Here is a 16,099-nt window from a genome sequence, read left to right as displayed (position 1 = left end):
TGCCGGGCGCGCGCACGGCGCGTGGTGACGCGCTGCGTGCGCGGAGCGGGGAGCTGGGTTCAAAGGAGGAAACATGGCGGAAAACAAAGGAGGCGGTGGTGGCGGGGAGGGGGCTGCCGAGGCTGGACCGGGCGGCGGCGGCGGCCTGGAGCCCGCGGCCGCGTCCCCCTCCGCCGCCGCGCCGCCCGAGGAGCGGGAGAGTCCAGGGCCGGTGGCGGCGGAGCGCGGCCTCGGGGAGGCCGAGGCCGAGGCGGCGGCGGCGGGGCCCGGTGTCGTTCTGGGGCCCGGCCCCAGCCCGGTGCCCCCGCTGACACCGGCGGCGCCGGGGCCCTTCTCGCTCCTGGACACCTGCGCCGTGTGTGCGCAGAGCCTGCAGAGCCGGCGGGAGGCCGAGCCCAAGCTGCTGCCTTGCCTGCACTCCTTCTGCCGGCGCTGCCTGCCCGAGCCTGAGCGGCAGCTCAGCGTGCCCGTGCCCGGCGGCGCCAACGGCGACATCCAGCAAGGTGAGCGCGGAGGCCGCGGCTGCCTGGTGCTGCCCCTGCCGCCTCCCCGCGGGCCAAACCCCCGCAGCGAGTAGCGGCCCCGCTGCCCGCGTTTGGACCCGGCCCCTCCTCGGCCTCGCCTGAGCGCGGCACCGGGCTGAGCGCGCCCGCGGGCCGCCGGTGCTGCCTGGGCCCGGCCCCAGCTCGCGTCGTATTTTCAAGCGACGGCCGAGGCTCGGGAGGTGTTGGACGCGGAGTGGAGCCGCAGCGCCCTGCGCTTGGTGTTTCGCCTCGGCCTTCGGGGGTGCTGCGGCAGAGACGTGCCCGCGGAGCGGTGCTCCTTCTGCCGCGCTCGCAGGCACGGCTGCAGCGCGGAGTGCAGGGCCGCGGCGTCCGCCCGGGGCCGGTGCGCGCCTCCCGCTTGTCCCCGCGGCCGGTTTCCGCGGGCCGGGCTGGGCATCGCCGTGCTGCCGGTCCTCGGCTTGCCGCGCCCGCACTTCGCTTTCGTGGCACGAGGTGGGCGCAGGCGGCTCCTTCCCGGTGTTTTTATTGAGATCACAGCTTGGGTTTCATTTTTTCATGTTCAGTGTCCGGGGTGGAATTGAAAAGCTTCTGGAGCTTTTAATGGGGTGTCTCACACGTTGTGGTCCGTCGACCAAACCAGAGCCCTGGCAAGTGGTTTTGCAGGTCTTAATCAGGCCTTGTGGTCAGAGACCTTGTTTGGTGGCACCTTTCTGGTTTTAGCAAGGACCAGAGCCTTTCCTGTGTTGCATAGCGAAGGAATTAACCTAGCTCAGCAGTGGTCCTTTCATCCAGACTGTTCAGGAGCGGTTCATCTAGGATGTGATCTTAGAAAGCCCATCAGTTTTAAAAAGATGATGCGTTAAGTATAGTCCATAAACGCCCTAACTGAAGCACTCAGTTGGTCTTGTAATCCTTTTTGTTAAATTTCAGATTCTACACTTTGCATTATGTATACAGAACTTGGAAAGCCGGGTTTCTTCTACTAGCAATTAGCAGGATTATCTTGAATCTTGCTATGTCTGTTAAGATACAAGTATGGCAACAACATGGAGTGTAGCTTCTGAAGCATATGAAAACCGGAATATCAATTCTTGTTCTGCGTGTTTTGAAGAGTGCTTGATGGTGTGCTTTGGTGAAATAAGAATTAGTCTTTGGATTGCTGCATCAAAAACTTCTGGGTGATGTGAGCAAGGTGTGCATGTGGGGTCCAGGGGAGTAAACTGGTAAAGGTGTGTGTGATCTATCTGTAGTGGCAGGTAATTCTGCCTGACCAAAGGCGTTACCCATCAGGTCAGTTAAGAATGAGACCCTGACCAACCAGAAGGTGCAGTTCTGTGGATGGCGTGCTCTGCATGTTGTAAATGGGATAGGTTGAATGGCATATGAAATACCAGTAAATCGGGTACAAAATGGACATTCTCAACGCACGGAGAAGTACCACGTTGCTTAGTCATGCAGGTTCCTTCCCCGTTGGCATGGGTTTTGATAGTTGTGAAGTGTTACTTCCACTTCTGCTGCTTCTCTAGTCTCTTTAACAATGAGCAGGTGTTTTTTCGTGAAGGAAGAATTAATGGGAAGTGGTACCCATAGCTTTGCCTGGAAACAGGTTGCACTTAACTGCAGGCTCTCACTGTTGGATTATATGCTCTACTATTTTATAAGCATTTAAATTTGCCTGCTATTTTTCAGTGTCTCTGCGCCTAGAGAAGATAATTACAAGTGCTGTGGAAAAGAGCTGAGTTTTTCTTTTGATATTTTCCTGGTTGCTTTCTTAATAAGTTTCAGATTTTGCTCTCTAAGTGTTGTTTGTATTTAAAATAGTAAATATGTGTATTTATTGGGTAATACCTGTGGAAGCTACTTACCAGGAGTTGAGTGCGAGGTTGGTACCTACAGGGCAGTTCTCTGAGTGACAGTACCCTTCCTTTCCTGATGAAAGCACGCTGCTGCTCTGGTGGGGAAAATAGCAAGGATGCTTGGGGTGTGTGTCAGCATCTCTTCTGCCCTGTTGCCACTCCCTAGAGAAACACAGCTAATGAAGACAGCAGAATGGTCTCAATTCATAAAGTTTAAAACAATTATCTAAAGTTTTGGTTTGCTGTATTGTGAAGTAGCACTGGTGAAAGATTTTTTTGTTGTTTGCATTTCTGTTGGAGAAGGTTTTTGTTATATGTATTTAAAACATACATATTTTTATGTCATTGATTTAATGTAAAGAAATAGTATCAGTTTAATAGCATCGTTCAGTTTAATGACTTATTAGGTCATTGGAATGTGCGTTTTATTTGGTGGATAGATGACTTCTTAAGACCTGGTGTTCCAGCTGTCCAACTGGACCCTTCCTTGCAGATTTGAACAGGTTGTGAGAAAACACCTTCTTGTATTTGTATGACAGTATTCTGGAAACTGTTTATTTCAGAGTTAGACATTTCAGATGGTTACAGATACTTTTTATGTGCCAACTGCAGCTTCTGCTCCTGGGAAGGTAGGTTGTTTTGAGGTTTCACTGCCTCACAGAGATACTTACAATCCCTCTTAAGAAGATTATCTCAATGGAGAGAATGTGTGGCTTTCCCAGCTCCTTGTGAATGTCTCAGTCTTCATTAGGCTGAAAAACTAAAAAAAAAAAAAAAAAAAAAAGCTGCAAGATACTTTCAGAGAGCTCAAGGGAAACACATACAATTGGTTAATGTGCACGTATGTATAACTTGAGAGGCAATAAGTTTACTAGTGAGTGCTATACTATATAGTACCATAAATTATATTGATACACTGAATTCAACTCCCGTACCCAGTGTTTGTGTATTTAGAAACCGTGTATTAATCATACCTTAAATTGTGCAGTAACTATTTTTAATTTACTTTGGAAGGGGGACATAAAAATGGTAGGATGCCTGGGAGAATGTGACATATCACTTACATTGAGTTCAGTAGTAGTTACTGTATTTTCAATCTAGAAAGCTGAAAATTCTTGCATCAACTAGGTTGCTTAAGCTATGTAAATGCAGGCGGTGTGAATTTCAGTGAATGTTAGTACATGTCATCTGAATTCTCTTGATTCTTTAGCTTTCTCCTGTGTTGATGAATGAGGGTCATGAATAATATATGCTGGAGCCCAGCAGAGGCTGGGTTCTGGAAGGTGTTCAGTTCATACTCGTATCACTGAAAATCTTGGTCTGAAACTTCAGTCTAAATTAGTAGAGTATTTTAAAATAATGTTTTTAAAGTCTGAGAACGTTCTAGGCATGTGTTATTTTTATAAGAATTGTTGTCTCACATCAAATGATGTGAAATTTATGTTTGTGACTGTTAGAAATGGGTTTTCCTTGTTAAATATGATCTGTTGTCCATTCAGTGCATGACAGTTGTGATATAAGCAAGGATGGTTTGTCAAAAAAAACCTCCCACAAACAAAAGCAAACAACTGAGTTAGGAATGGACCTTGAAAGCAGTTAATTAAAAAAACCCAACCTATTTATATTCTTACAAATTTCAGTCTGATTGTGTCACTCACTTGATCTGTGAGGGTTTATTTTGCGGTCTAATCACTGAAACAGGAACAGGGGGTTTGATGGTATGGCCATGCTGAAATATACTTGGACCTTTACACTTCCGAGAGAAGTAAATATTATGCACATGCAGTAACTACTATTGGTATTCTCAACTGATAAATGAAACCTGGCAGAGATTCATTCCTTAGAGGGCTGCACACATGCCAAGTTTGAGCTTAAAACGGAAGTTTGAATTACAAGATTGCATGAGTACTTGCAAATATTTCCTGGACTGTGCAGCTTTATCATTATTATAACAATGTAAACATCTGAGACTATTTTGAATTTTCTTATATTCACTTAGTACTTTTGTGTTGGGAATCATCCTGGCGCATTTTAACCCAAATCGAACATACGTGTTTAAAACCAGATGTCTAAAAGTATGCTGTTCGCGCAACAGTAATTACGATTGTACAGGGTTGATGACTTGATTGTCAGTGGATGATGCAGAGTTTTAGGCTGGTGCTAATTGATGCCACATAAGTATCAACAGAAAATCTAAGCCGCTTCTTTAAAACTGACATTCTGGAAGCAGCGTGCGTGACACAGGTTGGCGGGGACTGGCAGGTGTCTGGCTTACTCTCTCGCTCTCAGAGGAGCTTCTTGTTTTTGCCCGGTGACTGTATGCTGGGATAGCAACTTCACAGCTTCTCAGAGCCTCCGTTGCAGCGTTGGACCATCCTGGCCATAGACGTGAAATACATGCAGCCTCGCAGCAAGTTTTGCCTTGTTCCTGCTTGGGTGTGGTGATTCCTGTCCTCTTACTGTGCGTCTCCGGGAGGAGTCTGCTCGGCCCTGTGCCCTGGCAGGGGCTGCAGCCTCTCCTTGCGCTGAGTGTCTGGCCCTGGACACCTGGGTCACCACCCCAGGCTTTGTCCTGTCCTGGGGAGGCCCGGTCCGGGCCCAGTATTCTGCAGCGCTGGACAGGGTGAGGATCCTGCCCGGGACCTGCTGGTTGTGCCTGCTGGCACAGCTGCTGTTTGCTGGAGGGGCTACTCTTGGCTTCTGTTCAACTTCTTGTCTGTAAGGTACTTTAATACCCTAAAATCAATGTTTCAAGTGAGGTCAAAGTTACTTTTTTTGTGTGTTCTTAGGGTTTTATTACTCTTGAATGTCATGAAGCAACTAAAGAATTGATAAAGATTTTCATATTACAGACCAGAGCTTATGTTAAAGGAGTTGAATCTTATGGAAATATGAATTTTAGGATGTAAGTAGGGATAATTAGAAGTGCAAGTGTTTTGGTTCAGTATTTGAATAGACTTTGAGAGATACTTTGAATTTCTAATTTTGAACTGCAGGCAGGACCCCCTGTGCCAGTGCAGTGCTGGAGGGGCACCAGTGTTGAATGTTGAATGCTGCTGAAGTGAATGTGTAGCATCTTGTCCCTTGATCACGTAAATTGTGTGCGTGCCATGCCCTCCCCCATTCAGATCGATTACCCCTCACCCTGTACTAGGTTTTGCGTAGCCATTTTGCCTGGCTGGCTGTGACTGCTCCCCTTCCCTCCCTCCCCACTTGCCCCTCTCTAAGGCCAGGGCCACGGCCACGGTGCTGGCGGCTCCCAGCCAGCTCCTCCAGTGTCGGTAAACAAAAAAAAACCAGATTGAGAGGATGGTAGTGTGTGCGTTTGGCTAGGAAGTAGGCTAATTCTCACTGGCTCAGGAAGCCTTGCTCTTACAGGGGTGGCCTCTGAAACATCTGATGAAATTCCAGAAGGGAATTTCTAGAAGTGTGGGGTAGGGAGCAGAGAAAAAGATTCAGAAAATTCCAGGGTTTTTTCTTCTTTTGCAAAAGTAGGTATGAGTTGAACACGTGCCCTTGTGTCTTGCCTAGCAAAGATGTACCAGAGGCAGATAAGTCTACTTCATCTTGTGTTAAAAGTGCCAAGAGTCTGAATTCCTTAATATCAAGCTGGAGTGGGGATGATGTAGGCTTGACATAAACTTTCCCTGGAGGCGATTTTTCTGGTTTGATCCCACAGGACTGGAAGTAGAGAGAATCAAGCCTTTGCGCCTCAATCTCTGTAGCTCTCAAGCATTTTTAAAGTTTGGAATAGTATTTTAGTGTTGTCAGGATTAAGATGTCAGACTGGGGAAGTGAATTCTGAGCAGATTTTTGAATAAATTTGCTGTTGAAACTAGTTCAAGATGAAGGTTTTCATAGTTATATTAACCTGTTGAAAAAATTGCCTGTTTTGAGATGCATGCAAAATAGCAGTCAGAGAAATGTTACCCTTGGGAAACTCTAAACATAAATATATACAAAGTATTCTCATAGTTCAGAGTTACAATGAAGAAGAGTGGTAGTGTTGCAGCTTTAGATGTTAGCTGGCAACGCTAGATTAAAATCACCTTCTATTTGAAATCTTAACTTCAAAATGTTGCATTGTGGTTTGCTGCTGTATTATATTGCAGGTTTTTTAGCAGCCGTTCTGTTCTTATGAAAACTAAATTACTTTTTCTCCTCAGTTTACCTCAGTGTTGTGTTTTTCGACATTCTGTGATGTATCTGTGGTCTAGTTTAGTGCGCTTTATCCAAATCATAAGGAGTTAAAAGGATTACATAGATGCCACTCTCATTAGTGTTCCTAATAAAGGCTTTGTCTGACAAATAAGAACATCGAGCGTGCAACTAAGGAAGGTGTGACTCCTAGCAGTTGTATAACTAATGGTTCAACATGTGTTGCCTAGTTAAACTTGTGCTGCGTGCCTCTGACAAAACTCCTCACCTGAGGAGTCGCGTGTGCCCTTAGGAGAGCGGGGACAGCCCCCGCAGGAGCTGCCGGGGGAGCTGGAGCCGCACGGCACATCCGTGGCTTTGCGGTGCGATGTTCGGGGCAGGAGCAGCGACCGCCCTCGGGCTGTGGCCGGGGCTCCCGTCCCGTGCGCACACCGTGGGCCGTGCCTGGAGCCCCGTGTCCCGGGCTCGGTCCCTTGCGGGGATGCGGCTCTCCCTTATGGTCCTCAGCTCAGAGCAGTGTCTCGGGCGAATGGCTCTTTTGGCTGTGTCACGAGACTCCTTAGGAGTCTGTCACAAGGAATCTGGGAGTCTCTTTTCTCCCTCTGTTGCAGGCTGTGGAAACTCTGGTAGGGAGGAATGGCTCATGGTGTGAGAAGATGGCAAGTGAAACCTACCTCCCTTTGAGTGGGGTTGGCAATGCAAGGCAGGCTTTTCCTACCTGCTGGATTGGTGACTCTCAAACCAAATTTCCAGGTAAGAAATTATTCCTGCTTCTCACTTAAATCAGCCTTAGGTAGGGTAAAAGGAGAGAGAGAAACCTCAGTTTAGGCTATGTGCTGTGTGTAGTGGTGGATGGGGGACAGTAAACATGGATGAGTGAAAATGTTTTTGCTGCTCTGGATAACATGGGGAGAAGTGTGTGTCAAAAAGTAGAATCTGATCTGAACTGCACAATAAATTGGAAATGGATTGTAATTTATTTTGGCACAGTGCTGATGGAAACGACAGGGAAGGGAAAATTAGGCACATACGTATAGCTGTGTATATCGAGTAGAAGAGAGGTAGTAAGTATTTGTGCTCGTGGTTGTTACAGGTCTTATACACTGTGGGGTTTGTGATGCAAGTATCAAAACTGGTGATGTCGGTGCTCCTAAACGCAATGTGAGAAGCTTGCAAGCTTGCTCCTGTTATCTGGTGCTCTTGTAAAACAGTTCATTGTTTTCCATGGCCTTTTAGGTCCACGGGCTAATTGTTCTTGGATTTCTTTATGGAAGTATTTGCAGGAGCATCTGTGGATGGCTAGTGAAGTCTGGGGGGGCGTGTGGTTGTTTGGTTTTTTTTTTTGGCACCTAAGGTATGCCTGTGTTCCTGCAGTCAGTGCTGTTGGCAGTGTTTTGATGATACTGTACTGTAAGTCAGAAAGGAATGGCCATTCAAAACGTTTTAGACCCTCAGTGCAGAGTCTGTTGTGACGCAGTCAGTATTACTATTTCTTCTAATATTTTTGCCAGGAAAGAGGCATTTGCGTTTTATGGTTAGGTGAAACCAAGCTATATGGGATTTGAAATGTGAAGTCTGAAAGAAGCTTCTTGATTCTCAACTCTTTGCTTCGGTGCTGCTGTTAACTTCTGGAGTACTGAGTTGTGGCTTCAAAATAAACTGAAGCCATCTTTGAGAATGTAGGAAGTCTTTATGGTAATAATTAGGACTGGGGGGAGATCATAAACTAGTCTGACATTCATCATTTCTATAAATGTATCTAATTCTAATTCAGCTGTGGTTTAGAAAATAATTTGATCTTTTAACGATATTTTTTGCTGTGTGCTGTTCCTTGGAAGTAGTTATGTGCCTTTTCTAAAAGCAGTTACAGTGGCAATGTGTGTACTCTGTGTACTAGGGCTAACATGTTTGTTTTGTTGGAGGGTTTTTTTTCGGAGGAGGGGTTGCTTTTTTTTTTTTTAACAGTATTAAGCTTCTAATTTTAATTGCAGGAAAACAATGTAGGTAAGTTCTGCTGGAGTATAAGTAGGATGATATTTTTACTTTTAATTTTTTTAAATAATTTTTTTGGACTGAAACTGGCAGTGCAACCTTGTTCTAGTAAATTATATAAACACCTGAGCCTTAGTTTGTCCTAAAATATATTTCATTAAACTTTTACCATAAACTTCATTAGCTTGCAAATTATCTCAAGTTTTGACAAATAAGGATATCCTTGGTTTTCTTCTGAGTAAATGCTATTTCAGTGTGACTTTACTTTTCCCTCTCTCTTCACAAAATCAGCCACATCCGTATCTTTTCAGTAATGCAGTCAGGTTTCTAGTACAAGTGATGCTGCATTAAGTTGTTTTATATTAGATTGAAAGACTGGGACACGAGTGAGTATGATATGTATCGTATATATACGCCATCTAATATTGAAAAGCTACTGTTGGAAATAGTGGGTATACACACAGCCAAGTGTAACGTGCTGAATGAGAATTGCAAGACTTGGGATTGTGATCTGTTGAGATGTGTGCAGAACACTGGTGGTTCCTTGTGTGCAAAATGTATTTGAATATGGAGGTGGCAGAAGTGGATGTTTGACTGTCAGAGCAGCGTTTGTGGACTCCTCATTCCCTGTGTCCTGTCAGACAGAAGCAGCAGACAAGATGGAATTACCTGCGGTCAGAATCCAGCCCATGGGCTGCCAGTTGTATTGCTCTTTTGACATCAAAAGGCTTAATTTTATTCAAGCCTTCGGTGATTTGTCTAATTTAAAACCAGAACAAAACCTGCCTTACAGGAAGCAGTTTGCATCTGTGGAATTTGACTTTGTGCTGTGTAAAGATTATAGATCTTGGGCTGCTTGTTTTCTTTTTTTTGGTGCATGTTATTTTGTGTGATTAACCCAAGAGAGCCCTAAAATTTGGGCTTGGCTGTGGCTGGTTTAAATGCAATAGTTTTAATGGTAAACATTTGAAATTTTTGTTCTGTGAGAATATAGATGTCAGCTGCTAGGTGGCTTTTGTATAGTATCCCCTAAATAATTTTGTGTCAGTAGGAAGAAAATCTCGAGGTTCAGCCTATGGGGGAGGCTTCATTCTTTGTATGAAAGCTGTTGTACGTGTAGGTACTGAAATATTGGTATTTTTTCACATCCTGCCTTTGAAGTGTGTCTGCTTTGTTGAGACAGGAAACTTTTAGTTGGATTATTGCTGCTCTGCAGTGAGTCTTCTGTGTTCTGAAGCCACTGTTAATTTTAGCACTTGAAAAAATTAATGCTAATTTACTACTAATGTAATTAATCTCCCTGATACAAGTCCTACTGTTCTAACTGAATATCCACAAAGGAGTTGAGCATCATTTAATTATACTTACTTTTCAAAGTAGTTTCAGGTGTCCCAGTGTATAAAAACCCCTCAATTTCTTTGAAAGCTTCTTGAAAATGACATTCACAATAAAACTGTATAGGAACTTGCTTTAGGACTAGATGACACTTCGGGGGAAAAAAAGTGTTAACCACTGCCTTAGTGGTGAATACCTTTTCAAACCTTTAATGTAGGTTGTTCATGGAACATCTTTGAATGTCAGTTTGGTTCATGTAGCAACTTCTTTGCAGCTCCACTGAGGATGTGAAACTCTAGTTTAGCAATTACAGAGAGTAACAAAGCAGGATACTGGAAGGGAAGTCTAATTGATATCCAGTGTTAAAGCTATGCGTGTACATTTACATCTACATATGCCAAGTGCTGTGTGTGCTGCAGGAAAAGCAGTTGTAGTTGGCACAAGACCATTTTCTGCTACTGACTCTTGGGTTTTTGGTATTAGCCTTCCCTGCAGAACACTATTTAAAAAAACCCTGAAACCTTCAGATCATTCACATTACTGCATCTGCCTCCCTGACCTCCTGGAAGAAGGTTATGTTAGAAAATATCCTCTGTTGTATCTGGGAGAATATTGTGACACACTACTGCTTTGGTATTCTAAGGAACATCACTAAAGTCACACCTGGTTCTCGCGCACCTCTCTTAATGCTTGTCTTGAGACAGACTGGATAACAGGTGGTTATAAGAAGTAATTAGCAGACTCCTTGAGTTTAACAAACTAAAATTAGAAGAAAAAAATTACTATATTTGCTTGGGGAGAGAAAATGGCTTGGCTAAAAACATATGTTATTTTGGGAAGAAATCAGTAGGAAAAACTGAGTATGATGTAGAAATTATCATGACTTCGTTCTAGGCAAAGGATCTTTTCCTGAAGAGGTGTGTGTGTGGTTTTGGGGTGTTTTTGTTTGTGGTGGTATTGCTGGGGTGGGTTTTTTGGGAAACCTGTTTTACATGGGTAATGGCTGGTTTTTAAGGGTGATGTCAGCTGTGGAATCTGTTCGTTTACCCAAGTGAAATGAGCAGGCTGAGGATTTTGTGTTCATTCTTGTCATCTTTTGATTCTGGGTATGTTGATTTTCACCCTCTTTTTCTTAAAACTGGGAAACTTTTTCTGTTTTGCAGTTGGTGTAATCAGATGTCCAATATGCCGCCAAGAATGCAGACAGATAGATCTGGTGGATAACTACTTTGTAAAAGACACATCAGAAACACCAAGCAGCTCCGATGAGAAGTCAGAACAAGTATGGCGCTTTCCTGCTTGCTGGGATTCATGTGCTGTTTTTGGTTTTGTACATGTTAGTGCTTTCCAGGAAAATAATGGTAACTGACTGTTTCCCTTTGCAAGGTGTGTACAAGCTGTGAAGATAATGCTAGTGCTGTTGGATTTTGTGTAGAGTGTGGGGAATGGTTGTGCAAGACTTGCATAGAAGCTCATCAGCGAGTAAAATTTACTAAAGATCATATGATCAGAAAAAAAGAGGATGTATCTTCAGGTGAGTGTTTGGATATCACTTATTCCTACCTGTAGTAAAAATATTTTCTCTTTGAGACATGTAAGAAGAGAGGGAGGATTATTTAGGTAACAACTAGCTGTATGGCTTTCCCCAAAGATGTGGGGAAAGTTTAGTAAAAAGTTACCAGTGCAAAATCAGTAGCTCTAAAAATAGAGACAAAAATAATTTTAAAACTAAAATGGGTTATTTGCTAATATTTTGTACAGTTTGATGTCCAGTGTAAAACAAACAAACAAACAAAACCCTTAAGTACAGAAGAAAGAGAATGAGGCTGCAGTCTTTGGGAAGGATTTAGATCCATTCTTGGTAATCCTTTTATTTAGTAGAGTAACTAATTAAATGGAGGGGTTCAAATCTGGAAAGCACTGACATATTGGTAATCATCTCTACTGGCCACGGAAATTAAATAGTGCATTTTGCAGTACTTGATTATAAGGAGCAATTAAGTTCTCCCAGGAGAGAAGTACGTACAGATACGCTTATAGTCATACTCAGTATGATGCTGCTGTTGCATTGACATTGCTGATTAAATGTGGAATTTGAATTTATTTATTTTAGGTTTAACATCTGTCAGTTAGCAAAATTTAATGTGTGAAGTGTGCGTACAGTTTGTTTAGCTTTATTAGAACTTAATTCTTAAACTATCATTTGACTATATGTTGTTTGTAACCTACTGAGGTAATGTGGAAAACAAAACAGGTAGAAAGTAACTGGATTTTAGCTTAGGAGGTTTTATTTGTAAATGGGGTAAAAGTTCTGATTTAAAGTCCCATAGGTTCTAGACAGTCTGGATGTATATGAAGACTGATCATATCGAGGAGGGAAGATTTTGACGTGTTGCTCTCTTTACATTTTAAATAAATTAAGATCTTCGTGATTGTGTCATCATGCTGTTTCAAAGGAGTAATGCTTTGCTTTCTGCCAGCTGTTGTCAGAATCGTATTAATAGTTGAAAAGTTTGCTATTGAGTTTAGTTCGTTTAGACAACAACCTTAATTCACTTGCTCTATGAAATTAACTTTGTTTTTGGAGAGGTTTCTCTGTATGTCTTAATGGGTGTTTTTTAATAAGAAATATTACCAATGTAAGTTAAAACGTATTAATCCCAGTAGATGAGAAACCCTTAAGGTGAAATCAAATTACAGGGCGCTACAAAGAGTTACTAATATCTGCCTTAGGAGTGCTGTATTGTGTTTGTCAAGGTGAAGCTCCGCTTCCTCCTCAATAACCTGAGTGGGGAGGTGCTGAAAAATGGCTCTTCCAATAAAGTAAGCTTTCTGTCAGGTTTAGGATGGTGTTCATGAAGATGGAAGCCCATGTGTAGTCAGTATGCTAGCGTATGGTGAGAATGTCACCTGCCTTCGACCTGCTGTACAGTGATCCTTAGTAACTCTCTTGACTGTGGGGAATGGCTATTAATTATTTTCTTAGAGGAGCTTGTGCCCTTCTTTCTTGTTAGACTTTAAGATATGTCCTGGAGACTTTAAAGTTCTATTAAGGAGTGTAGATCAGCTGTAGATTCATGAGCTCTCTTTCTTTACAATAACTTGCATGGTATAACAAACTTCAGAAACGTTGGAGACTGAGGAAGACATTCATGTTTTAAACCTTACCTGCTGTATCTTCCAAAGGCTGCTTTCCTCTGTGCTAAGCTCGAAATATCTTTAGAAGACTGTGCAGCACTTCTTAGTAAACTTGGAACTATTTTTTGACATTGTCTGTTATTTGCTTAAGTGGAAAAGTTAAGCACTTTAGCTGGGGTTTAAGGAACTCTTAATGCAGGCAATGTTTGCTTTGCGTTTACCACTTCAGTTGCATATGACTTAATGAGGTTTATAAAGACCTTGAAGTGATAATTTAGAAAACCTCTGGGCGTCTGACAGTATAAAGGTTTGCAAGGTTTGATCTATCCTTCAGTGTGTCAGAGATGAAATTGCATATCATTCAGTTTTTAAACTTGTGCACGCTGTCCTGATGTTCGTGAACAGTTTCAATGTTTCTACAGGTGCCAGTGCCTTTTGAGGGTTTGTGACAGGAGAGGAGTTCCTCCTCCTCCTTGAATACAGTAAAGTGGAAACAGCTATAAACCACTGGCACTGTAAATATTGCAATGAGACCATATTCGTGGTAACTTTAGGGTGAGAACAGGCCTGTAGTTTGTCCAAATTCTTGGTTATTACTTAGCTTGGAAGTTAGTCGTTTTGCTCTTCAGATTGTCTAAATTTTATTTTAAAATGCAAAAATGGTTTATTTTTAAAAACAGAGGCCGTGGGAGCATCTGGTCAACGTCCTGTTTTCTGTCCTGTCCACAAACAAGAGCAGTTAAAACTTTTCTGTGAAACATGTGACAGGCTGACATGCAGAGACTGTCAGTTACTGGAACACAAAGAACACAGGTACAAATATTACCATGTCTTAATTCCTGTGGTGCACTTTCTTAGAGAATGAAATGACATTGATTTAAAACAGTTATGTCACCAATACTGTTGCATTTACTCTGTTGGACTGAAATGATCCTTTGCAAAGGAGAACCTGTGTGGAGTGCTGAAAACTTTAAGGGATCAGTTAGTTGAGCTTTGTCAAGTATCTTAAGAGCAGATTCAAAACAACGTGGTCTGAGGCGATTTGGTGTGATTAAGGTGCTAACTTGCCTAGCATTTACCAGTGCTGTCACTCTGTTCAGGACTTGAATAGAAATTGCTACAGCCCTGAACACCTGGTACTGTAAAGAAGCAAAAGTGATAGTGAGTCATGGATGAGGTAATTTTTTGAAAGGACATATTTTATTATGCAACAGTCTCTTAAATGAGGGTGATTTTGTAAAGGAAGGTATAAATTTTGCCTTGTAGATTAGTATATTTTTCTAGCACAGAGGGAAAAGTTGTTTGGGTTTAGTTGATTGAAAGTTGCCTCATGCCAAGTAAAAAGAGATGATGGGTTTTGTCTCTGGAGCTTGCTTTTCTTTTAGCTGCTGGGAAAAAATTGGAACCTGTTAAGATACATTAAAACTTCCTGCTTTAGCAGCTCTGTCAGACCATTGTTTGACAAAGTATTTTGCAGTGTTATAATAGAAAATCTGGGAATAAATATGTATTAATCGGCCACTGCAGCACTGCTTTTCCTAGTCAGTCTACAAGTAGCACTTGCCTTGTAAAGGTGCTTGACAGTACATTGCAATATTGATTTTAGTGGGTTTTGGTTTTATTTTTTCCCCAGAGTAGTGATTACTTTCATTGACTGCTACGGCAGCCTAATGGAGAACATTTACTTTTGAAATTAGTGCTATTAAAATATTAACAGCCTTGAATATTCCTGCTCTGTTCTTTCATAGGCTTGATCATAAGTATCCTGAAAGACACACTTGTCCAGAAAGCGTGGTCTCCTAGGATATGTTAACTAATTTTTTCTAGTTCGTTTCTTTGCATCTGTTTTGTGCATGATGTGAACTGATTAACAGATATATCTTGTTCTACTTACCTGTTCTCTTCCAGTAAGAGAAGACTTTGCTATTAACATGCTTTATTGCAGAGTATTGTTTTAAAATTGTTCTGTGTGCAGATGTGAATTACAGTAGTACAGAAAAGCAGTAGGGCAACTGCTTCATCTGCCATGAAGTACAACTGAGAGTTTTATGAAGGTCACTAAGTCATTGAAGGGAGATCATGCCAAGTGGAAACAACAATTGAGTTTAATCTCCTCTTTACTTCTACCTGAAGTCCTAATAGTTTGCATCAAAGGAGGATGAATCACCATTTCAGTAGCAACAGGGTCCAGTCTTCAGTTTAGAATTCCAAGGGAAAGAATTGCAGGAGATTCTGTAGAAAGCTGACATTCTTTTAGCAGCCTAGCATTGTGCAATCCCTCTAAGTTTTCAGTCCATGCACTTTGGAAACCAGAGGTACAATACAATATTAAAAAAAAAAATAATTGGCTGTAGCAGGAGCTACAGCAAAATTTTAGCAGTATTTAGGTAAGTGTAGATTTTTTTTCTTTTCCTCCTTAAAGTGGAAATCTGATTTTTAACTTAAAATAGTTTTAGAAGATCTGCAGATCTCTAAACATTTCACGTTTTGTGGCCTTTGGGCTTTAGTAATGCTAAGCTTTGAGTTATAGTACTTAAAACCTTGTGATGTTGGCTGTCTCCAAGAACTTTAGACTGTTCTTGAAAAAGCAACTTTTAACATTGAGACTGAGGAGTCTAAACTCTTGTAGTTGAAACTTGTCTATTGCTCATACAAACAGAATGAACAGGAGCAGAGCAGTTTCTGTTGAGAGTAGTGTCCTCCTTGCCGAAGTCTCTGTTGCTGTAACTGAAAGTACTTTGAATCAATAAACAGTGTTACTGTAAATTTCATCATGTATCCAAACAATCTTCTCCTGTTAGATTGTAATGTTCTCTTAGGTTTTACAAAAGATGATGCTACTTTATTTTTCAGTTGTGGTTGGGAGGTAGTATAGGTTACTTCTAATGCAGCTTATAAGACGCTTCACTTTAATTGTAGGAGTTTTCTGCCAATTTGAATGTTGAGATTTAGTGTAGTGAAGAAGGGAAGGCATTCTGGGAACTGACGTTTTGTCTGTTGTTAACAAATCGTGTTTCAGAAGCATGGAGTTTACTTACTGCAGAGCCAAGGGGTGGCAAGTGACTGACAGGAATCTTGGGATTTCGGGTAATATTTTGATAGTTGATCAGAAAA

The 16,099-nt window shown here is 42.2% G+C and overlaps 1 protein-coding gene across 5 annotated transcripts in view; it reads left to right on the top strand.

Moving 5' to 3' along the window:
* The first annotated feature begins 32 nt into the window (after positions 1-32).
* The window catches only part of TRIM33 (tripartite motif containing 33), a 37,373-nt gene continuing 21,306 nt past the window's right edge, over positions 33-16,099 (top strand). For 3 of the 5 annotated variants that reach the window (XM_056361496.1, XM_056361495.1, XM_056361492.1), the window contains exons 1-4: positions 34-503; positions 11,011-11,129; positions 11,234-11,381; positions 13,666-13,798. In XM_056361496.1, coding sequence (XP_056217471.1) covers positions 74-503; positions 11,011-11,129; positions 11,234-11,381; positions 13,666-13,798 — 830 coding nt within the window. In that variant the 5' untranslated portion in view covers positions 34-73. Of the gene's footprint in view, positions 504-7,125; positions 7,274-11,010; positions 11,130-11,233; positions 11,382-13,665; positions 13,799-16,099 lie in introns of those variants that run through there. The other 2 variants (XM_056361494.1, XM_056361497.1) reach the window with 2 other exon arrangements.

Source organism: Falco biarmicus, chromosome 16 (assembly GCF_023638135.1).
Source record: "Falco biarmicus isolate bFalBia1 chromosome 16, bFalBia1.pri, whole genome shotgun sequence".
NCBI lineage: Eukaryota > Metazoa > Chordata > Aves > Falconiformes > Falconidae > Falco > Falco biarmicus.
The sequence above is the reverse complement of the archived record's forward strand: the minus strand, read 5'-3'. Positions and strand labels throughout refer to the sequence as shown.